A 23,149-nucleotide genomic window follows, 5' to 3' on the forward strand; every position below is an offset into this window, starting at 1 on the left:
ATGCCGGAATAGGAGCAGTACTCTCCCAGAAATCTCTCAAGGATGATAAATTACATCCTTGTGCTTTTCTCTCCAAAAAACTGACCCCAGCTGAGAAAAAATATGACATTTGTGACCGTGAACTGCTGGCAGTCAAGGTGGATTTGATGGAGTGGAGGCACTGGCTAGAGGGGGCACAGACTCCGTTTTTAGTATGGACAGATCACAAGAACCTTGAGTATATTAAATCTGCTAAAAGATTAAATGCGAGGCAGGCTAGATGGGCTCTGTTCTTCACTAGATTTAATTTCATGTTATCCTACCTGACCTCGTTCTAAAAATGGTGAGCCAGATGCTTTGTCACGTATTTTCTGCGAAGAGAATTCTTTGTACGACCCTAAGACTATTTTGCCCAAGTCATGTTTCATTTCCGCTTTTGTTTGGGACATTGAAACTGCGGTTAAAGGGGCTCTGAAAGACACTCTTAGCCCTGAAGATTGCCCTGAAAACAGGCTTTATGTGGTTCAGACCTTAAGGGGAAGAGTCATCTACTGGGCTCACACGAACCGAACTGTATGTCACCCAGGCATTGCCAAAACGCAATCAGTGGTCGAACAGCGCTTTTGGTGGCCTAATGTTAGGAGGGATGTTATAGATTACGTCAATGCTTGCCAGGTATGTGCTGCTAACAAAACCTCTCAACGTCCTCCTGGGGAGTTGCGACCCCTGCCAATACCACAATGTCCTTGGTCAGACATTTCCGTAGACTTTGTGACAGGATTACCGGCCTCGAAAGGAAATACCACAATTCTCACCGTTGTCGACAGGTTCTCTAAAATGGCTCACTTCATTGCACTCCCGAAACTCCCCTCAGCTAAAGATATTGCAGAGTTAATGATCAATCAGGTATTCAAATTCCATGGTTTCCCCAAGAATGTGGTGTCTGATAGGGGTCCCCAATTCATTTCGCAATTTTGGAAGGAGTTTTGCAATCTCATAGGTGCTACCATCAGTCTGTCATCTGGGTTTCACCCTGAAACCAACGGTCAAACCAAGAGGCTGAACCAAGACCTGGAGACTGGGCTCCGATGTCTCTCTTCACAGGAGCCGCGATCCTGGTCTCAGAAACTGGTTTGGGTCGAATTCTCCCACAATTCCCTCCCCTCTGCATCCACTGGTCTATCGCCTTTTCACGTTGTGCATGGTTACCAACCATCTCTGTTTCCTGCCATAGCCCCAGAGTCCACAGTTCCAGCGGCATTGACCTTGGTGAGACACTGCAGGAGGACCTGGGAGCAAGCCCGCCAGATGCTGCTACGCCAGGGACGGTCCTACAAAGCCGCTGCTGACCGTCGGAGGACACCGGCCCCGAACTACAAGGTGGGTCAGCGAGTTTGGCTCTCGACCAAACATATTCCACTCCGGGTGGAGTCCAAGAAGCTCGCTCCCAGGTTCATTGGGCCCTTCCCCATCACAAAGATCATCAACCCTGTCACCATGAAGCTTAGGCTCCCAAGGTTGATGCGGGTCCACCCTGCTTTTCACGTCAGCCTACTCAAGCCAGCCCGGGAGTCCCCTCTGGTCCCGCCTTCCAGCCCCCCCCTCTCCTCCCCCCCGGTTTGTGGATGGGGGCCCTGTCTTCTCTGTTAAGCGGCTGTTGTCGTCTCGTCGGAGGGGGAGGGGGTTTCAGTATCTGGTGGACTGGGAGGGCTACGGGCCTGAGGAACGTTCATGGGTGCCGTCTGCGTTTATCATGGATGACTCGCTCATTCGGGACTTCCACGTTGCGCATCCAGGGGCCCCGGTGCCATCTGGGGCCGGCCGTTAAGGGAGGGTACTGTCATGGGTGTGTGTTCCGTTTTTTGTCTTCCCCCTGTTTCACACACACCTGCTCCTGTGCGCATCTTCACCACCTGTGCTTCGTTCACCCTAATTACCCCTTGTATTTAACCTCGTGTCTCATTCCCTCTCGTCGCCAGTTCGTTGTACCTTGTCATCGCGTTTCAGCAGTCCTTGTTTCCACGTCACAGACTCACAGTAAGACTTGACCCTGTTCCGATTATCGACCTCGCCTCTTTGCCTCATGTTTTTGGATACTGTTGCCTTTCTTGGATTGCCTGCCTGTGTACCGGCCTATGCCCGTATATTAAACCTCTCTTTTTGGAAACTGTCCATTTGTTTTGGAGTCGTGCATTTTTGGGTCTTATCTGCTGTTTCGTTCATAACAGAACGAACTGGCCATAACATGGACCCCATTGCTACCAAGTGTAGCAGAGGCAGCTATTTCACCAAAGATCGAATTGCAGTCACTGCATGTAAACAGGGAATACACAGAGAAGTGTGAAAAGGTGAAAGGAACGAACATAGGAACGTTGAAGCAACCTGATTACTTTGTGCATGTAAACAGTTAATTGTAAAAAAAAAAAAAAAAAAAAAAAGAGGTTGCAAAGAATTCCAGATCCAGGCACTCAGTTAGGATAATATAAATGTAAAAAGGCTTATTTATTGAGAGCTCAAGCATTCAAAAACCCCAATGCCTATCAGCCCCCTGGCCTTCATCCGGGTGTTGGTTATGAAGGCAGAGAATAGACAGCATAAACCAGTAGGAACGTCCAACAAAGATACAAACTGAGGAAATTTCTCAAAAAAACATACATTACTCTTTTGTACACACAATTGAGTCATTGCACTGTCATAAATATTTTTTCTCCACCAAACTGCCATCTGCTGGACCTGGAGGGGCACTGCCCAACTTGACCCTAATGCACACCACTAAACGGACAGATGCAGACACATTGGGCCTGATTTACTAAAGTTTTGTGTGTTCAAAAACGGGCGGAAACTTGATTGCTCACGAAAACAGATGTGGAAGGGGATCTACGTACTAACCAGGCGCACTGAAGATTGTGCCTGCCAAATGGGCAATATTGCACACACAGTTAATTTTGCATGCTGCCCTGAGACGAATTGTGGTGGCTGCTTTTTCATCTTGAAATACCGTGTCTAAAAGGAAGTTGCAAACTGTGCGTGCGTAACGATGACTGCGCTACTGTGGCGAGTATGACATGTTTGAAAAATGAGAGGTGGTGGGGAGAATGGATCTTTTCCACTCGTGTCAACATTTGTATTTATTTTTTTAATGCCAGACACAAAAATTATCGTAACATATTGTGTCTTTAGAAATGCAATTTTGGATCTTCTGAATGATCTGAGGAGAGACTTAAACCAATCACAAGAAGGATTTGTACCATATCGCCTGACATAACTCCTTACAAGTCAGCATTTCCTTGCGTCTGGGTCATTTCAATTGGTGCTCTCCCAGAGCAGTTTTTTATTTTTTTATTTTTTTATTTTTTTTTTTAAATGAAGTGTTATGCAGGATTTGGCAGATACATTCTTAAATCAAAGAAATCATGGTTTTTATGCGGTTACTGGCTTTGGCAAAATTTTCAATGTGATAGATTTATTTTCTGTAACTCAGTACTATGTTAGCCTCTTCCACTAACACTTCCAATTACCGTATTTTGTCGTGTATAATGCGCACCCACGTATAATACGCACCCCCAAAGTTGACCTTAAAATTCTGGAAAACCCTTCTACCTATGTATAATACATTTTTACAATGCGTGATTTTGCTTCTCCCCATGATCAAAACGAAGTATCTGTATTTTTTTTTAGTTTTTTCAAATAATTATTCTGAAGTTAAGCACTTTATTTGAACACATAATACTTTCTTTTGATTTACTTGCCCTTATTTTGAAATTCACAGCCCTGCTTTTTTTTTTTTTTTAGTCAATGGAAAAACACACAGTTGTGCTAATATGTGTGATTACCCAGGCAGAATTTTTAAGATGTGTACAATTCTTTAAAGAAAACATGAAGGACCAGGCGAAATACATTGAATTTTATTTCAATGGGATTCAAATTAAACTTTCAATTATTTCAGAAAAACATCATTAAACAAAACATAACCATAAAGAAATGAATGATGGTTGTTGTTCAGTCATCAGTCGTTTGTTGTACTAGAGCGGCTCCAACTACCGGAGACAAATTCCTTGTGTGTTTTGGACATACTTGGCAAATAAAGATGATTCTGATTCTGATATTAAAAAATAATAATAATTTCACAAATTCTGCCTGGGTATGTAAACTTACAAGCACAATTGTACATATATGCAGTCATATGGACCCCTGTCAAATTGGAATGAAAGTGTAGGCTGCACCTTTTTCATAACCTCTGGGTGGTGGTAGCACATTGGAATGCAAGTGTAAAGCTTTTTCATAACCTCTAGATGGCGGAATACATTTATAAAATGGGAAAGTCTTTTTTATTTTCTCCTATACCATGTTTAATGCGCACTATTGACTTTTGACAATTGTTTTTTGGGGGGAGGCACATTATACATGAGAAATTACGGTACATAACTTTAAACTTAATTTTACCCTTGCTGGTGCTTTCCCAAATGTTCCATGTTGAAAACAATTACAGCTACTTAAAGCACAAACCCCTTTTTAAGAAGCAGTGTTCTCCGCCTCATTTACACCTGTTACCAACAGCACACACAATATGTAAAGAGAGCGTAAACAGACAATTTACAGCTCTATTTGGCATTTTTGTAAACGATTGCAATTTTATAGATATCAAACAACAGTGTGTGCAATCTGTTAGAGTGAACACACAATTTAGCACCCGCTATTTGGGATCTTAGTAAATCAGGTCCATACTGTAGAAATTCACATAGGAACTGCCAGACAGCATTTTTTTCATAACGCAACATGAAATCATGTCAAGAGCTGGATTTCATTAGTTGTCTTGTCCTGTACCATCAGGGGAGTATTGCGAATTTGAATCCTCTGACTTACATAATTATATTCTCCCATAAAGTTGATTTTCAACATCAAAAGGACCTTTGAAGTACCATGGGACTGGATCACTGTCTAACCCACTCTCGAAGAGTCTGTCACAATGACATTAGGAAAGTCATGTGAATTAAAAGACTAGCAAACAGCTCTTGTCTTTGCTCTCTGTCCAATTTTTGTCAAAATGTCATGCTATGCTGTTTCCCCGAACGTGGAACAAGTAACTGTGTTAGGGTAACATCTTTGCTGCAAGAGCTGTAGCTAATATACATACTATTTGACAGATGTACTGTGTAACATTATCCATGTTAGCAATAAATCCATGTATCATTTCTTCTTTCCATTTTCAATTGGTAAACGAAAATCAAAGTACGAAAAAGAGAAAAAATAAGATTTTTCATATTTCAATTGTAGGCTCAGCTCAAAAACACTAAATAGAAAAATGGGTCAGAGGACTGAATTGGATTTTAATATAATGGACGACCCTAAGGAGGATCAGTTGTATGGAACATGGATGGATGGAGTTATAACCCAGAAGTTTAATCAAAAGCATAATTGAAGATACATTTTCTTGTTAGCTGCCACAATCTGTCCGGACTGCAAGCCATCAAATGATCCATTAACCATATTAAATCAAAGACAAAAGTGTTTGAAGCATTATAGTAGTCAGGAAAATAATGTGTTATGTCTGATATTGAAGATATGATCTCACTGTTGGACTGTCTGATTGCATTGTTTTAAACTCATTTGTCATCACAAAACTCCACGTGGACTTGGGGTGACTCACAACAACATTATTTTTGGTCTTCTTTCAGCTGACCTGTGTGTATTCAGCAGGGACCTGTGTGTATTGACTGATAGTGGCGGCTAACAAGCTACCACTGTGGTATGACCAGTACGAAACGGCTGTCTGCCGTTTGCCTCAAGGGTGACTGCTGCCAGTCTCTAGCGTAATGGCCATCCTTGTACATGAGATATCTAAGGTGTTACTCGTTAAGATATATAAACTTTGAGGAAACGAATTAAGTCCCCACTCTCACATCCATCGCGTCATGTGTTATTATTTTGACAACATATCTTTACTAGTCGGCACGGTGGCCGACTGGTTAGAGCGTCAGCCTCACAGTTCTGAGGACCCGGGTTCAATCCCCGGCCCCGCCTGTGTGGAGTTTGCATGTTCTCCCCGTGCCTGCGTGGGTTTTCTCCGGGCACTCCGGTTTCCTCCCACATCCCAAAAACATGCATTAATTGGAGACTCTAAATTGCCCGTAGGTGTGAATGTGAGTGCGGATGGTTGTTTGTTTGTATGTGCCCTGCGATTGGCTGGCAACCAGTTCAAGGTGTACCCCGCCTCCTGCCCAATGATAGCTGGGATAGGCTCCAGCACGCCCGCGACCCTAGTGAGGAGAAGCGGCTCAGAAAATGGATGGATGGATATCTTTACTAATACTCATTACCAAATTTCTGGGTCATATATACGAGAACAATTATTTAGCATCAAACTCACTCCTGTGGCACGTTTTTTTTTTGTGAGCCTAAAATTGAGTTATGAAAAACTTTTGTTTTACATTAAAATACAAATACAAACTACTTTTGCACTTTTTCAATTATTGATTGCCAATTGAAACTTGAAAGAACAAATGATACACGCATTGCTCTAATTTAAAGAATGTTTACAAAAGTGTATATTGCTTGTGTGGTCTATCCCACACTATGCCTTGCAAGTTTCTCATGGGGTGAATTCTAAAAGCACAATTATGCCAGTATAAACGCCTACCACGAGCGTGTGTAAAACCATATTCGACAAAAGTCTAATTGTGTTTCGCTGCGTTCGTGTTAGGTGTGTAAACTTGGAGGCGATGCAAATATAGTAATCGAGCACTGTACTCGCGTCACTGTACTCGAGTCACTGACTTCCTCCTAACGTTCCAAAGCCTCAGGGAGTTAGCGCGATTGTCTGCCTTTGATAAGGTCCTAGTATGCGAGTGAATTGATTCCGTGCCCACAAAATGTATTTTTAATAAAGTTCACTCCCAAATACACGTGTTTGCTCCCATATCAACGTAATACGTTGAACGGGACCGTTTCTAACGATTTAATTTCATAGGGTTAAGTCGTATGCCATTTCTGAGGTGAGGAACTTTCGCGTGTTGTTATGTATCTTCCGGGACCAGGCCAGCCTTTTTTTTTTCTTCTTCTTTTCTTTGAAGTCCGCACAGTTAAACCTTAAACCCATTTGGTTTAGAAACGGCTTCTCTCAATTCTTGACACGTTATGAGCTGAGGCTGAACAAGTCGAGCAAGACAGCCATTTAGTTGAATGTACGGCTATGACTCGTCCAGCTTGACAGGACGAAGGCGCCGCGCCGGCTGCGTGTCGCGACTCAGTGGGCAAACTTTGAACGATTTCGAATGTGGCTGCTTGTCGGAGAACATGGATGGTAAGTTGGGAGCGAAGCTGTTCCACAGGCCCCCTCTCTCGGCCGCTTTGATGTGCTGCTGCTCAGCTTTGAAGTTGAGAACGCGCGAGGGGGGGTAGGGGGCTATGTTTATTGTTTGTGGGCGAGATAAGAAGCTTATATGGCTGTGTGCGCGAGCGCGTACACGTGACTCAGATTTAAAAAAAAAAAAAAAAAAAAAAAAAACATTTAAACCGACCTTTTTTTCTTTTTTTTCCCGTCTGTGCGTCTCCTATAGCTGGGGGGGGGGGGGGAAAGTGGGATGTATTCCACAAGCGGAGCCCCCTCCTCCTTGGGTTTACCTCGTCCGCATTCGGACACCCCCAGAGAGCTACATAGGGACCGAGCGTGCCACTTGTGAGGTCAGTTGAGTTGTTGAATGGGGGGGAAGGCGACGTTACGGTGTTTTGCTTCGAGCGAGGACACGCGCGGCCACCGCCGCGGATGCGCTGCATGCTCGCATTTGCTGCTGGATTACTTGCCCTGAGAGTTGCGGACTGCAGCTTTGCAAAAAGACAAAAAAAAAAAAAGACAAAAAAACAAACAAATAAATGGAATAATGGCTCAACTTTTCAAATGGACTCCCGTTGGATAGGACCTGCGATGGTATGTTGCTTTTACGACGAGTTGATATTATAGTGCGTCCTGTTTAAAACTACAAGTTTCTCGTACATCCGGCTGCGAAATTCAACTTGAAGCGAATAAAGAAATGTGGCCATTTTTTTATTTTATTTTATTTTTTTTACAGGCAGACACGCTGGCAGCCTTTATAAAGCCGTAATAGCCTCTATTGACAAGTATTTGGGTGATTGATCGCTAACGTTTACGCGCAAACGAGCCGATTTTCCCGCAGGGCTGCTTAGCCCGAGTCCAGTTTTACTCCCCTTTTCGGGTCACGTGGGATGTTCCGTACTCTGATGTCCGCGCGTGCCTGGTGAAAAGGGGTGCCGACAAAAAGTGTGGGCTCCGAATACAAAACGAGTCCGTGTGAGTTTGCGTGTGTGCGTGTGATACCGGCGAAGAGGTACGGTCGCAACTGGGAGTTAATTCGAAATGAAGCCAGCGCCGTGGAAACACGTGTGAGGCACAGATGCCAGAATCCGGTTATGGTGAAGAGTTGATTCTTTGGTTTGTTTATTCTTCCGAAATGTTTGGATGTGACAGATCACTGCACGTTGAGAATGTGGGCTTCATTTGATCTCTCGTTTAGATTATAAATAGACCAATGAAACGGGGGGGAAAAAAGCTTTTCATTTTCTGAACCTATTGAGTTTTGTTTTGTGTTTTTTTTTTTAAAAAAAAGAGGGACTGTTTACTTGATGTCTTCCTTTGAAGTTCAGCAGGATATGGCTTTGATTAGATCAATACTTTGTGTGTTTCAGAGTGAAGAGGAGCTGAGAAGCTCCCCCGCTGCTTTTAGAGAGTGAGTAGGATTAGGCTGGAGCTCAGTGGAGGCACCACGGCACTCTCACTTTGGCAACCGGAGCCATGAGCGGGGCGCTTACGGAACACATCAGCAGTAGCTTCCGAGAAGATGCTCCTCGTCCTCCGGTACCGGGAGAGGAGGGAGCGTCGTCATGCTACATACCCAGCCGGTCTGGAAAAATGAAAGCCCTTAACAAGGTTAAAGATACCCCCGCTGCCGCCGCGCTCCCCGGCTGCACTCCAAGGAGGAACGAGGATGGACTCGGGGAGCCGGAGGGAAGTGCGTCCCCAGACTCGCCACTGATCCGATGGACAAAGTCTTTGCATTTTCTTCTTGGCGATCAAGACGGTGCTCACCTATTTAGAACCTTTTTGGAGCAGGACAATTGCGTGGACACCTTGGACTTCTGGTTCGCATGCAACGGCTTCAGGCAAATGGACTTAAAGGATACCAAAACACTGCGAGTAGCCAAAGTTATTTTCAAACGGTACATCGAGAACAACAGCATCGTTGCCAAGCAGCTCAAACCCGCCACCAAGACCTTCATAAAGGATAGTATTAAAAAGCAACAGATAGACTCTGCCATGTTTGACCAGGCACAGACAGAGATCCAGTCCAACATGGAAGAGAACGCTTACCAGATGTTTTTGACCTCTGACATATACCGCGAATATGTGCGCACTGGCTGTGAGAACGCAGCTTACGCGAATCACGGCACGCTCGGCAGCCTCAAGCTAATGTGTGGATACCTTCCACCTCTTATGGAGGAAGAGGAGTGGAGCTGTCATGACCTGAAGGCAAAGGCGTTAGGTTCTGTGGTCGGACTTTCTGCTAAATCCCTGAGGGCGACTGCTACCAGCCGGACAACAGCTGAAATTCTGGAGAACAGTTGCAGGTAAGAACAATGTTTCCTCAAGGATGTGCGTCTTACGTGTTTGTTCAGAAGTTTTCATTGGATACTTTACTCACCGTCAGTTCTTGTAAAGAGCGGGGGGAAGAGACAGGTTGATCAAAGGGTCCCGGAATAACATTCTTTATGTTTGTGCCCTCCTGCCATGCAGTTAGTTACGGGGTTAGCGGGTGGGGGGTGTATTGGGTACAAAAACATCAATGGAGCTGAGCCTTCCTTTTAAATCAATGGTGTCTTGCAGGTAACTCTCTGCTGGCTTACTCAAGTTTCTTGTGCTTTGAAAGCCTTCCTCCGGTCCAGGCATGACTTCACATACCGAGTGCCAGACTACTACAGCTAAATGGGGCGGGGGGGAGTTTTCTTCAATTCAGCAGTACGGTTTTCTTTCTTCGACAGTTTTAAGTATAAATACTCAGCAAGCGTAATCATCAAATGTCTATCACCAAAACAAATACTGGTCACTAGTTACTATTTATTTCTAGAGACATAATGTTTTTGTTGAAAATGTGTTTTTGACAATAATCTGTGCTCTGTATTAATAGTTAAACAATTCTTCAAGGAATACAGAAACATAGAACAGCACTTGTCCCGTCCGTGGTGCTGTTGCCATGATCAGCGTTCATTTAAAAAGTTGTAGTTTATTTGGATGTCAGTGTCAATGCTAAGTTAGGACCCAGTAAGCAAAGAGGTTGTTGATGCGAGTAGCTTATTTGGTTTAGTTTTTAGTGAAAAATTACATACCAATCACAAAGCCACATTTTCTCCCTTGTCTGTAGGTCGACCCGTTTCCATTTTAAACATGTGGAACTCATTTTGGCACTGCACAGATTCTCTGTTCTAGTGTTGTTGTTTTTTTCTTCTTAGATCTCCAGAGTGGCAAAACATCCTCTATTCAGTTCCAGTTTCTGCCACTACTTGGTGTGCAACTACAATTCAATACTTTGTCTTTTTTGTTTGGGAAATAAATTGCTAGTGAAACCAAGTATGCTTTGCAGGGAGAGACAAGAGGGGGGGGAAGGGGGAAGACAGTAAGGGGGGTCGTGGAAGGAAGAAAAGAGATGGGAGAAAGAGAGTGGGGGTGCAGAAAGCCCAGCTGTGCTAAATACCTGACTCTTTGCGCGGACCTTCCAAAGGTCAGGTTTGTGCTTGGGGCCTACAGCTTTAGTCATGCTGGGGTTCTCCTCTCAGCACTCCCAGCAGAAGGGATTCTCATAAAGAAAGGGGCCCTCCTACCCCCTTTCCCTCTCCCCCACTCTGCAAAAGCTCAAGTTCCCCCTTCCTCCTCTTTGCCTCTCTTCCTCATCCACCCCCTTCACCACTACAACTGGAATGCAACACAGCAGGAGAGTAGATAGTCACACAGAAAGACTTGAGGAGAGCGAGGGAGTTTGGGAAAGGGAGGATTCCCAGACTGAAGGGAGCAAATGCTAGAAAGAATGGTGGCATGAAATAAAAGGGAGAGACAGATCTCTTAATGTGGATGACAGTGTTGTGCTAATGACTCATATTACACAAATCTACTGAGGATGTCAACAAAACAAACTTCAAGTTGTCCCGTTTATCTTCCTAATTGGATTGAATGCGCATCAAGAAGCCAACATCAATCCTGTGACATGTTCTCACAGACATTGCTTCGCAGTGCAAAATTGAAAATGTCAATTCTCCTTTTGTTCACAGGGCACACCGGCGAGGAGACAATGCCAGCCCGTATTTCGTCAACTCTGGGTACATCTTGGCTCCTGCCACCAGTGCCAATGACAGTGAGATCTCCAGTGATGCTACGACTGATGATTCGATGTCGATGACAGACAGTAGTGTGTAAGTGTTTTTTAATGAATATGCGCTCCTCGGGAGATAATGTAGCAAGTCACTAACTGGTCAAATTTCTGTGGATGTTATTTCCATTTTCTCAATGTGTTTGGAAACACACATTCAAGACACTTCCAGGAAATCAACCAGGGGTATGAAGAGTAATATTGGTCTTGTAGATCAACAGACTCAACTTTTCTTTGTAGCTGGCAGCTGAAGCATGTTCCCAAAAAAATGGCCAGTGAATAATTAAATTAATTAAACAGGTAATACAATTAATGTGTCGCTGTCATGGCCTCAATGGAGAGAACTGCCTGAGCCATTTTGTCTAAAGACCTTTTTGAGGTTTTATTTTCTGATGCATTACATGTGGGGGAGAAGGACGAAAATATGATTGTCTTGATGTGGGTGGGGACGTTGCTTCATATTCCTCAAAGTTGAAATGCAGCCCTCCCACCCACCCTTCTGCTACAACAGACCAATTTTTTTCCTTCGTATTATCTAATCGCTCTTCTCTTTGAAGAGCTAAAGGAGAGGGGGAGGGAAATGGCCATTTGGGCCTCAAGACAAACTCATTGAAAAATGTTGGCACCAAATGAAAGGAGGCTTACTCACATGGTGGGTCGGTTTCCTGCCACTGGCCTCTGTGGCGTGCTGAGATCATGTGTCTGCAAGGCTTTCACAGGGGTTACTCATTGATAGACCTTGGGACAGAGGAACTCCCCCCTGGCCAGACTGGTGCACCCCCAAAAACCACTTCCATCCTGACCCAGCCCTCCACAGCGTCTCCCTTCCACCCTCCAGAGCCCGTTGCGGGAGTGGTAGGGCTCAAAGTGCAAGAGAGTGAGAAAATAAAGTGCGTGGAGTATAAAGGGCTTAACTGAATCGCTTTCAGCCTATTGTTGGGTGAGGGGGGCTTAGGGGGATAAAAGGGTGGCTGGCTGCTTTGAAAATGACTTGCACAACTGAATAGGAGATCCCCATAAAGTAAGGGCCCATGAACCCATGAAAGAGTATGTCTGTTTTCTCTTCCAAAACCTACACAAAGCATCAAGCTGCCAAATTGTCTCACCAGTGTGCAGACTGTTTGTGTTGATTAAAAACACAGCGAGTAGGGCATTTGCTCGATATTGCGTTGATAAAAGTAGGTTTCTTGTCACCCTATCTTTTTTAGTTTCACTTTTCCTCACTTTTCTTTGAGGAAGGATGACTTGTTGGTGAGTGGAGAGAGAACAGTTCTGCGAGAGGGGCACTCATCTACCTTAAAAAAAAATGATTGTGTAATAATGCCCGCCTGGCTGTAATATGGATGATAACGATTTCAATAATGATTTTTTTTATACCGCTTGATGAATATGACTGTGTGTCAAATGTCATATTCTTGTAGTTCTCACCAAGGTCTGCGATACACATCTCTCCTGTCATGGACTACAGTTCTTTTGTCTATCCACCCAAATGGATTTCAGTAATTCAAAAACAGCTTCGTGCTCTTTCATTCGAGGGAACAATTTGATTAGTGGGTAAAAGGCACTCTGCAAATTTGAATCTAATTTCCCAGATAAAGAACAAGAAGAAGAGGATTTTGGGTGGGGGGATTTGATGGAGGGCTTCAGTTTTTGCTTATATCTTATTTATGGATTTACTTGGACGCTAGGGAATGTTGCAGCACCAACTTCAAACATTACCTTATCTTACAAACCAGCCTTTTGATGTTGCTCAGATCAGAGGCTCACAGTAAAGCGCTTGCCAAACGAAGATGGCAGTGGGTGCATATGTGCATGACTGTGAGATTTCAAAGCAGTAGCAGAAAAGTAGCGCTTGGGCTAGGTCAGATACTTCTGAGCAGCCAAAACGGCCAAGATAATTGGCTCATCTTAAGTGGCAACTGACTCAAAAGGGTAGAAAACCGCAGAAACTCAAATTCCCATAATAATTACCTAATTGTCAGCAGGCTAGAATGTCTTCCTAATGTCAGTGATACAGAAAGTCTTCTAACCAGCTATTGAGATTAGTGCATAGTATTTCATTTTATTAAGGAGTGCTGTCAAAGTTGACAAGGACTAATCTTATCAGTAGGCTCTTTTGAAGTCGTCCCCGGGAGGGTGTTTAGCATATCGCACCCATTGTTCTTCTGGGTTTTGTGATGTGTGTTTTTGTTGCCTTGGCTTGAAAGATGTGAGGCCTTTTGACTTTTTCTGTAGTGTGACTAGTGGTACGCCATTGGGGGATGTTGTGTTTGTTACTTTGCTGATGAACTGCTGCCCAGCTGTTTCTTTTTCCACAACAAAGATTGACGAATGCTTCTAGATACCAGCAGTTGACAAGGAAGTTGTGGTGTCAGTAGCAGAGAATCGGCATCTGATAGATAAGTTTAGTTTATTTAATTTTAAAGGGACTGTTCATGTATTTTTTTGTTTTACATTACAGAGATGGAATCCCTCCTTATAAGCTGGCCCCCAAGAAGCATCTCCAGCGAGAGATGAATCGCAGTGTCAAGATCAATGGCCAGGTTACACTTCCCCACTTTCCAGTAAGTCTTTTTAAATATTCCCTTTTTGTAGCATGTCGTACCGTTAGAAGATGTTGTTGAAGTTATAGTATGGTTTCTGTCCCGCAACATGCAAAAATCATAGATAGTTGTTGGAGGGAGGCCTTTTCACCACCACCTGAGCACTTTTACGTTAATCGCAAATTCTTGCCCTGCTGTTGCAAGTGTTAAAGAAAAGATTAAATACACACAAGCTACCTAAATGGTGGAAGGTCAAAACCTCTGCTCTTTTCCGATGTGGATCTATTTGAAACAAAAATAAAAATAACTAAATTTAGTGGACGAGTTGTGTGCTTTCTGTACGTGCACTTTACAGTGCTGTTTGGTCCTCATTTTCCCCTCCTCGCTTTTCTCTGTTTCAATCTTTTTTTTCCCTTTCCCACTTGCACTCTTTTAATGTTTCCCTCCTGATTTGGAGATGGCTCTGACTCCCATGATGTACCAGCCCTAGGCAGGGGGGTGGGGGGGGGGGGGCATGTAGGACTGGTGCTCCTCTGCCAGCAGCTTCACTCGGCTTTCTTCTTATCCCTTCATCGTGTATACAAAGAGATGAGAGAAAAACAAAAAAAAAGTCAAAATCAAGAAAGCCAGTGTTCCAAATAACAGAAAAGAGGGGGTGCATATATTGAAAGTAGGATAATGTGACTAGAGTATTTGAGCTGCCCTGCATGCAACTTGGAAATGAATTACTACTTTGCCTTAGATCTTCCCGCTATTTGACTCTTGTGTCGTCTCCTTGCCTTTGTCCCGTTCCCTCACTGTCACCACTGCCACCTTACAATTGCACATTCTCAGTCCTTATTATTTTCATGCTGTTAATTTTGTCGCACGTCTCTCATTTTCGTCCCTTCTTTACTCGCTCCCTCTTTTCTGTCAATATCTGGCTTTTATTCGGAGGTTTGAAGCTGTGTGTCCCTCCCACCCCTGATGTGCGTTTGATGTTTGACAAGGGCCCTTTGAAGTGTGCTGACTTCAGACGCTGCCTAGCTGATGGCTTGGTTGGGCTACAGAGGGTGCAGGCAGGGGGCCTCCCCTCCAAGCAATGAACCAACTGCTACCCAGCAGTCTGGCACTGCCAAGGGCACTGGCCATGGGGAAATCTGGGGTGTGATGGGCAGTAAAGAGGGTTCAGGTTTGTGAGGGCAAGGGCGTCTGGATCATGCTTTTTGGAATAGTTGGAGGATTTTTGGAACAAGACTGGATTAGGACAAGGGCAGCGGATTAATGTGCCATATTGCATCTGTCAGGAACACGTCGCAGTTATATATTAAAGTGTCCTTTCCACTGTGTTGTTTATCCTTTAGAGGACACATCGTCTGCCTAAAGAGATGACCCCTGTTGAGCCTGCATCATTTGCTGCCCAACTCATAACGCGGCTTGAGAAACTGAAGCGAGAGCAAGAAACCATGAGCTCTTTGGCGGAGAGGCTACAGCAGATCCAAGAGGTAGACACACACACACGCACACCTCTACATTTCTTCTAGAGATTCGTCTGTATGATAATTGCAATTCACAATTATATTGACCAGAATTATGACGGTTGTCTGTGTTATGATATTGTTAAAAGAAATCCCCCCCCCCCCCCCCCAAAAAAAATCACATGTAAACGGACTGAAAGGATTACAATTGTATTTTATTTTGAATGCAAAAGCACATAAAAATGAGAACTCATATGTTGCCTCCCTCATTCCCTTCATTCTCTTCGTCCAGGTCAATTATCTTGTAATAATTGTCCGTCTGCTGTTATAAAAACTGAAATACGGCCACACTTGTGCCCTAATGCTTTTTCGTAGGAGAAGCCAAATCACAATTTTTCGTAACACTGGAGCATATGTGTCTGAGGCCCTCTTCTTGACTGTCTCACCCTCTCTATCTACAGTTTTTATTTGTTTGTTTGTTGTGGTGGAGAAAATAAAGAAAGACAAGATGCTAAAGACGGGAGTAATGATTACAATTTGAAACAGTAATGCAATCTGTCTTAAATGCTATGAGTTTATTGGGAAACTGTAAACTGTTACATCCCATCTGCACAACAGTAGTTAGTGTTTAAGGTACAACAGCCGTTATGCCAGATTTGGCATGTCAAAGAACAGGGATGAAGCCTAGGGATTTATGTCCCCTAGTTTTTCATCCAGTATAACTTTAAAATTTAGGTTTCTAGATACTCTTGAAGTTTCTTCAAATAGTTAGCACTTAGCTTCTCTCTAGTGGCACGTTTGCTGAATATGTGTAGTGCCAGTCTCTTTGTTATGCATAGGCACTGCATTATAGATGAAGCACACCCAAAGCCTGTTAGCGATGATAACAGTCTGGCAAAAAGGAAATTCAAATCAAGTTATGCAAGCTTTTACTCTCGCTGACTTCTGAGGATTATAGATATAAGTTGGTGTAAGTTGAAACATACATTTCTCAGCTTTCTGCCTTCCCCACGTGCGACTGTGTATAAATGTTTCTTTAAACGCATCATTGTTTTTATTTTATTTTTTGCCTGCCCAGGAGGAGGAAAAAGAGGAAAGCACAGATCTCTCCAGCAACATTACCCTCCATCACCCTCTTCTTCCATCTGGTAACCAATGTGAGGAGGACCCCCAAGCTATCCTCGATGATCATCTATCACGGGTCCTGAAGACACCCGGCTGCCAGTCACCCGGTGTGCTTCGGCAGTCACCGCGCTCACACTCCCCAGAACGGACAGGTGCCTTGGTATCCTCAGGCCATGGGTCCTTCTTCGGTGCTTATCCTGGTGCTGCTCTGATGTCTGGCCGGCAGTCCACAAAACACACCCATCACCACTATATCCACCATCATCATGCTGGGCCTAAGACGAAGGAGCAGATTGAGGTTGAGGCAGCTCAGCGTGTACAGTGCCTCTGCCCTTCAGGAGGCGCCAATTACTCAGACTTTACCCCTATGTGAGTGTCAATCAGAACCTGTAGTCAGTTATTGTCACCGTTGCATTTCACCTAATGGTCCTCGGTATCTTGAAATTTTTAGTTTTGAAGTTCTTTCTTGATGCTCCTCTCTCTTTCACTAGTCGCTGCAGCACTTTGTCAAGACGGCAAGTCAGATCCTCCAATGAGGGTTTGTCGTCAACATGCCTTCCGCTTGATACCACTGACCGGTCTCAAAATGTTTGGCAGTGGATTCTGGAGAGTGAGAGACAGGGCAAACACAAGCCTCACGGGTAAGTGTCTGTCAAACCACTAGGGCCTCTACAGAACAGTACTATCATGAGTTCATACTCATGTGGGCCTTTTTTTTCTTCACAGTTACCCCGGCCTTAAGAAACCCAACCCCCTTGATTTCAAGACCCTGCCTGCTCGAACTCACTCATTATGGGGTGGGGGTGGCATTGGTTCTGGGGCTAACCTTCGTGGGCACCACCCTGGGCATCCATTTATACAGGACCCAGCTATGCCGCCGCTGCCCCCACCAAACACTCTAGCGCAGCTTGAAGAGGCCTGCCGTAGACTGGAGGAGGTCTCCAAGCCACCAAAACCGAGGTAGGACTACGCTAACACTCAGATATGACATGAAATAAATTCATCTAAATGGTGTCCAGTGATTTCTCATCAAACAGATTTGAGTACTCATGACCAATTTATCTAATGACTTTAAAAGGCATTCAACAGCGGCCGTCGGCCTCAGAGATCAGAGCCATCCAGCCACAGCCTTCCCTGCCGGAGGAAGCTCTCTTGCCAGTCTTGGACTACAAACGGACGAGTAAGGATTTTGCTCTTGTTAAATTCGATTGTCTTAACTTTCTTTCATACTTGAAGTTTTTCACAACTTATTTCCCCTTTTTTTTGCTCCTCATTTCTATTTCTTTAGTCTTTATTATCATCCTCTCAGGGACCATTTACACAACACTGCTTGTAATAGGAACTTTTAAAAACTGTATGGTTGCTCATTCACACGATGACTGCATTTTGGAGAGGAAGCGCACAAATGTGGCTCAAAGTGAAAGTTTTTAAAAACTGATTTTACTATATGTAAAGACTGAAAGATGCATCTTTTCTAATATAGAGGACGTGCACATTGGAAGCACATTGTATTCATTCACGAATGGTCGAAGTTAGTCACGTGTGTCGCTCAAGATGAAGAAATTTACTGTGACTAGAGAAGACCACTTACCCCCATAACTCTGAACCCAACCCTAATATAGTACACTATAGAAAACACTCTTGGAAAAGGCCAAAGATGTAAGCAGTTGGTGTGCGCTTGTGGTAGGAACACATGCATATGACAGTGCCTTGGGGTGTTTTTGCAGCTGTGTGTGAATTGGGATTGTCTTAAAATCATTATATGTGTAACTTTACAACTTGTTTGTTCTCATGTAGACATTCAGCCAGGATTTAGGGCCATATTTCGTGCGAAAGTCTTTTTTCTTTTTTCCGCCCCTGGCTTGCGCACCCACTGTGCGTATCATGGAAATGTGTGCACAGCCACCAAAGAGGCGTGACCCATTGAAGTCTGTGGCTGGCTTTAAATCATGGAGCATGGAGTTCTCCTGAGACTCTTGAATATCATAGAAATCCATTTGGAACATATAGCACAATTTAAATACGAAAATACCTTCCATAGCAAATGTGCCATCGCCAATGAGATCTGTGCACTGCTCTGTCTAACATGGTACACTTTGAAGGAGAGCATTGATTTATTTTTTATTCTAAATGAAATAAATCCAGTAAAAGTAATTTCATCATAATACTGTGGTCATGAAAGAATGCATGTTTTGGAGGTCCATCAATAAAAAAGTGCGTACGTGCCATTCTGTAGAACATCGGTGCCCCGCAACCATGGACCGTGCGAGTCACTTTAACATATTTGACATCTGACATAGAAGAAATTAACAAATGATTCAATATCAAACTCACCATTGCACCATTACAATGACTGTAGTGGGAGCCCTGCGCTTTAAAAAAAAAAAAAAAATCAAACCCACCAGCAGCATATTTAAAGCGAAAAGCTCCTTGCTGGTGAAAAAAAATGTCAGCGGGCGTGGATGTTTTTCATCCTATTCATATTCATTCATATGATATGCTGACATTCGCCAGTCTGCATAATGTGGTAGGGACACATTACGGCCGTTGGGCAATCGATGAGCGTAGGTGAATATTATGGGTCAGCTGTGTCCTGCACCATCAGCACGAGTCAGCCGTCGGCAGCAGTTACCTGTCTCAAAATGCGCAATATGATGTTTCACCTTCACGGGGCGCTTGACTTACTACAGCCTCTGGAGTGCGGAAGACGGAAAGGGCTTGATTCCACAGGAGCATGCACGCCGTGCTAGATTTGGGAAATGGAATGCCCGCATTTTAGGGTTGCCCCACCCAGGGTGCGCACCTGGCTTGTGGGTGCGTAAATGACAGATTTGAGTGGACAGGTAAATGTGCACAGCCTTTTCTGACTTGCACACACAGGGGATTCTGACCCATGACCCTTAGTCCCTGAACAACCCTCTCTTTCTTATTAACCATTGAAGATTAAGATTGAATGTAGAATTTTAACCCACCTACAAAGTCATCCACCTCATATTCATCACTGGAAGTGAACCAGTTAGCTTGCCCATTCAATTTCTAAAACGTTTGTATTGCCATCTGTTTAATGCCACCGTCTACGAAAAAGAAATAGCACCAAATAGTAGAGATGTTTAAAGCATGTCTTATTTTTTTCGACACAGGTCAAATGAACTAATGGTCACCTACTTCTTCTGTGGTGAGGAGATTCCTTACCGGAGTGTGATGAAGATCCACTGCCTCACCTTGGGACACTTTAAAGAACAGCTTAGCAAGAAAGGCAACTACCGGTAAATACACCACCGACACCATAACCATGTACGCACTGTACACCAATATGTAATCATGCTCATTCACACTCCTTCACGATCCTTCAAAGTAAAAAGGACTTTTAGGCTGTATTTTCACCGCAGTTCCAAGTACCCACTTCTGATTTGCCAAATGCCCATAAAATGCCTTTTTAGGGAATACATTTCCAGTGCGACGGCACGGTGGCCGACTGGTTTGACCGTCTGCCTCACAGTTCTGAGGACTGGGCTTCAATCCCCGGCCCCGCCTGTGTGGAGTTTGCATGTTCTCCCCGTGCCTGTGTAGGTTTTCTCCGGGCACTCCGGTTTCCTCCCACATCCCAAAAACATTGCATGGTCGGTTAATTGAAGTCTCTAAATTGCCCGTAGGTGTGAATGTGAGTGCGGATGGTTGTTTGTTTGCATGTGCCCTGCGATTGGCTGGCAACCAGTTTAGGGTGTACCCCACCTCCTGCCCGATGATAGCTGGGTTAGGCTCCAGCACTCCCGCGACCGTTGTGAGGATAAGCGGCTCAGAAAATGGATGGATGGACATTTCCAGTGCACTACTTTAACATTCATGGAACACATGAAACAATCCACATGTGCAGATGTCCAAATTGCACGTATGTAACTAAATAAATGACTCAAAACTGGTCAGTGACAGCACTGAAGTAAAAAATTATTAGTAAATGGTAAAATATCAAACATTACATAAGTTTAGTTGGCCTTGACTGACTCTTCCTCCCTCTGGTTTAAATGAAGGTAACCGCAACTGTACTCCACTGGCCTCAATTATTGTCACTATTTTTAATGGAGACACCTCTAGTGACCATATTTAAAGGGCTGCACTTTCACTGTAGATTAGATATTTGAGAGCCGATAATAGCTTAGATTTTTGTTTATATTTGGAAGAGGCCTGATTTCATTGAGGATGATTGAGGACGTCCAATTCTCTGCATTTTATTTGTCTGGACACTGCCATGCCACATTTTAGAATTGTGCCATTTGAGAGCAAAAATTCAGGATGGTGTCACTCGAACCGTGCAGTGTAAATCCATCGTTAGGTGTCTGCTGCGTTGATTGTTATTGGTCATGTGCTTGTAAGCTGAGAACGGAGTGTGAAGTACTGGAGCCTTTTAGTTGAAAAGAAACTGGGCTGATCCACTGAAGGGGGTGGGGGTTCGGCAGCAATTTTGTTTGCACATCTGGTACTAATTTCCATGGTAAGGCAGCCTTAATAAAATGTCTTTGAAGCCTGATCCATTTTATTTCGTGCACAAAGACTGAGAGGCCTTCAAATTCCTCTTCCCCCATTATTGCATCAGGCATTAAAATCAAATGGTGTAAGCACCATTCTCTGTAGCTCCCGCCAACGTCAGATAAAGAAATCCTTAAAAGAAATATGCATTTGACTGTTTCATTAAATGTAGTGGCCAACCAATGAAAAACATGAATAAATGCATCATTTATCAATAGTTACTTTGTCTCTGTGCCATCAACATGAGGTTGCAGGCACATCTGTTTGTTAGGAGATAGAAACAAGTCGTTGCACCCCCGTTAACGCAAAATTCTTTAGCAAGAGCAAAGAAGAGGGAGGCGGACATGAAGAGTTTGGCTTCAATGGCAGCAGAATGTGTGGAGTTGGTTAATTTGGACATGGCACTGGTACAACAGAGAACAGTATGCTGCAGCTCTGCCAGACAATATTGGTGCCAGATGTTGCAAAGAGAGAAAAAAAATTCTACCACATATAAAACATGTTCCAATGGAAAGGCTCCGTCTGTCTCTCTTGTGCACTGAAAAAAAATGATTACTTTGAGGCGTTTGTGACAATGAAGCGTTACGTTAAATCCAGCAATCGTAGAGAGGTCAAACATTTAGCAGATCTTTTTTTTTTTTTTTAATTAATGAAGATGGGCCGCGAAGTCTAACAAAACAATCACAACTTTCACACCAGTCGCAGAGCTGCACAAGAGCCCTGTAGTTGTGCTCATACCACCTTCAGTTTTTGCATGCCCCTCACCCATGTACATGTGGCATTAAATGACTTTGAGGTGAGAAATGGCTAATAAAAATACAGAGCCTTAACTTTTTTTTGTATTGTGAGTTATGGCACATGTAAAATAGAGTAAAAATGAGTTTGTTTTTTTTTTACATTAGAAAGCTTATCATTAAATCGCCTCCTGCTGATCTGAGTCTGGCTTGAAAGTAAAAAGGAGACGTCATTAGGAGCCTTGGCTTCATAATAACTGGGAGCAAGCTAACCCTGGGAGTTATCGCAGCTTGAGAGAAGAAGAGTGGGAAAGCTTGGTGACCCTTGACCTCCAGGAGACACCTCCCACCTCCCTGGGTAAAGCCCCTCGGGCTCTGCCCAAATCCGATGAATTGCTCCCACTCGCTGCGTCAGGACAGCCTCCACTCCACATCCAAGCCTTTTTCCTCAGTTCTCTGCTGGGCATTGGTATGCTCCCAAGTGTGTTTGTGTGTGTAAGAGAGGAACATGGGGATCATATGTGCTCATGTGCAAGCAGCGGAGTGTGCTTATGCAGACTCGGAGGCACCTGAAATGTCAACCTATGTGACAGAAAAGGCCTACATTTGACAGCCTGTCCAATTAGAAGCTGAAGAGTTGGAAAGGGGGGTGGGGAGAATTTAAGACAGCTTCTAATTAACCCTTCAACTTTAATATGAGGTTGCTAAAAGATAGGCATCTGTTGAATGGCGAGCAGTCATGACGAACAAGTGGATGAACAGAACCCCACACACACAGCTTGGATTGTGTTTAAATGGGGGTTGAGCTGTGTTGATGCGGCGGTGTGAGGTGGAGTCACTCTCTGCCTTTGAAGTGTGCAGCATGCCATGAAAGCGATGACTAAAGTTGCTTTGAGCACGATCCCTTTCTGGCGCTCTGCGTGTCTGTTAGTGTTTGATTTGGGCTAAAAAGAATTTAGCGCCAGTGTTTAAGCGGAAGTAGTTACGTTGGCACCTTTTCGTAAGTCAGATCATGCCAGGTTTTATTTTCCTTCTTTCAACACCAAAAACGCATGCGGTGCATTTTGTCACGCTGTCTTTTTGTGTCCTCCGCAGGTACTACTTTAAGAAGGCCAGCGATGAGTTTGAGTGCGGTGCCGTGTTCGAGGAGGTGTGGGAGGATGCCACGGTTTTGCCCATGTACGATGGCAAGGTGCTGGGTAAGGTGGAGAGGATGGACTAGAAACACTAGTAACATCCTTTACACCAAAAGCTAGTCCCGGAAACTTGAGGAAAAGTCTGTAATGAACTTGATTTCTAGAAATGATTAATACTAAGCTAAAAAAAAAAAAAAAAAGAGTTAATATATCCAGCACAAG

General features: G+C 43.9%; 1 protein-coding gene and 1 long non-coding RNA gene across 8 annotated transcripts in view; one reads left to right on the plus strand and one right to left on the minus strand.

Annotated features, from left to right (window-relative positions):
• The window catches only part of LOC133404281 (uncharacterized), a 36,090-nt gene extending 23,820 nt beyond the window's left edge, over positions 1-12,270 (minus strand). Inside the window, exon 1 of the long non-coding RNA XR_009768797.1 lies at positions 12,058-12,270. This is a non-coding gene — a long non-coding RNA (uncharacterized LOC133404281). The remainder of the gene's footprint in view (positions 1-12,057) is intronic.
• LOC133404271 (axin-2-like) lies at positions 1,334-23,149 on the plus strand. 7 transcript variants are annotated; one of them, XM_061680015.1, is made up of 11 exons: positions 1,334-1,359; positions 8,680-9,618; positions 11,311-11,451; positions 13,870-13,972; positions 15,295-15,435; positions 16,487-16,902; positions 17,025-17,174; positions 17,260-17,493; positions 17,612-17,713; positions 19,674-19,799; positions 22,887-23,149. In XM_061680015.1, the coding sequence occupies exons 2-11, from the start codon at positions 8,786-8,788 to the stop codon at positions 23,011-23,013; spliced, it is 2,373 nt and encodes a 790-aa protein (XP_061535999.1). In that variant the 5' UTR covers positions 1,334-1,359; positions 8,680-8,785; the 3' UTR covers positions 23,014-23,149. The 7 variants fall into 7 exon arrangements, with proteins under 7 accessions (XP_061535999.1, XP_061535994.1, XP_061535996.1 ...); XM_061680010.1 differs by lacking the exon at positions 1,334-1,359 and adding an exon at positions 7,058-7,279; XM_061680012.1 differs by lacking the exon at positions 1,334-1,359 and adding an exon at positions 7,561-7,659.

This window comes from Phycodurus eques, chromosome 6, assembly GCF_024500275.1.
Source record: "Phycodurus eques isolate BA_2022a chromosome 6, UOR_Pequ_1.1, whole genome shotgun sequence".
NCBI classification, from domain to species: Eukaryota; Metazoa; Chordata; class Actinopteri; order Syngnathiformes; family Syngnathidae; genus Phycodurus; species Phycodurus eques.

Excerpts from the sequence above, each read along its gene's own strand:
- LOC133404271 (XM_061680015.1), top strand. The coding sequence starts at position 8,786 with ATGAGCGGGGCGCTTACGGAACACATCAGCAGTAGCTTCCGAGAAGAT. Across the intron at positions 9,619-11,310 it reads ATTCTGGAGAACAGTTGCAG|GGCACACCGGCGAGGAGACA; the intron begins GTAAGAACAATG and ends TTTTGTTCACAG. Across the intron at positions 17,494-17,611 it reads TCCAAGCCACCAAAACCGAG|GCATTCAACAGCGGCCGTCG; the intron begins GTAGGACTACGC and ends TGACTTTAAAAG.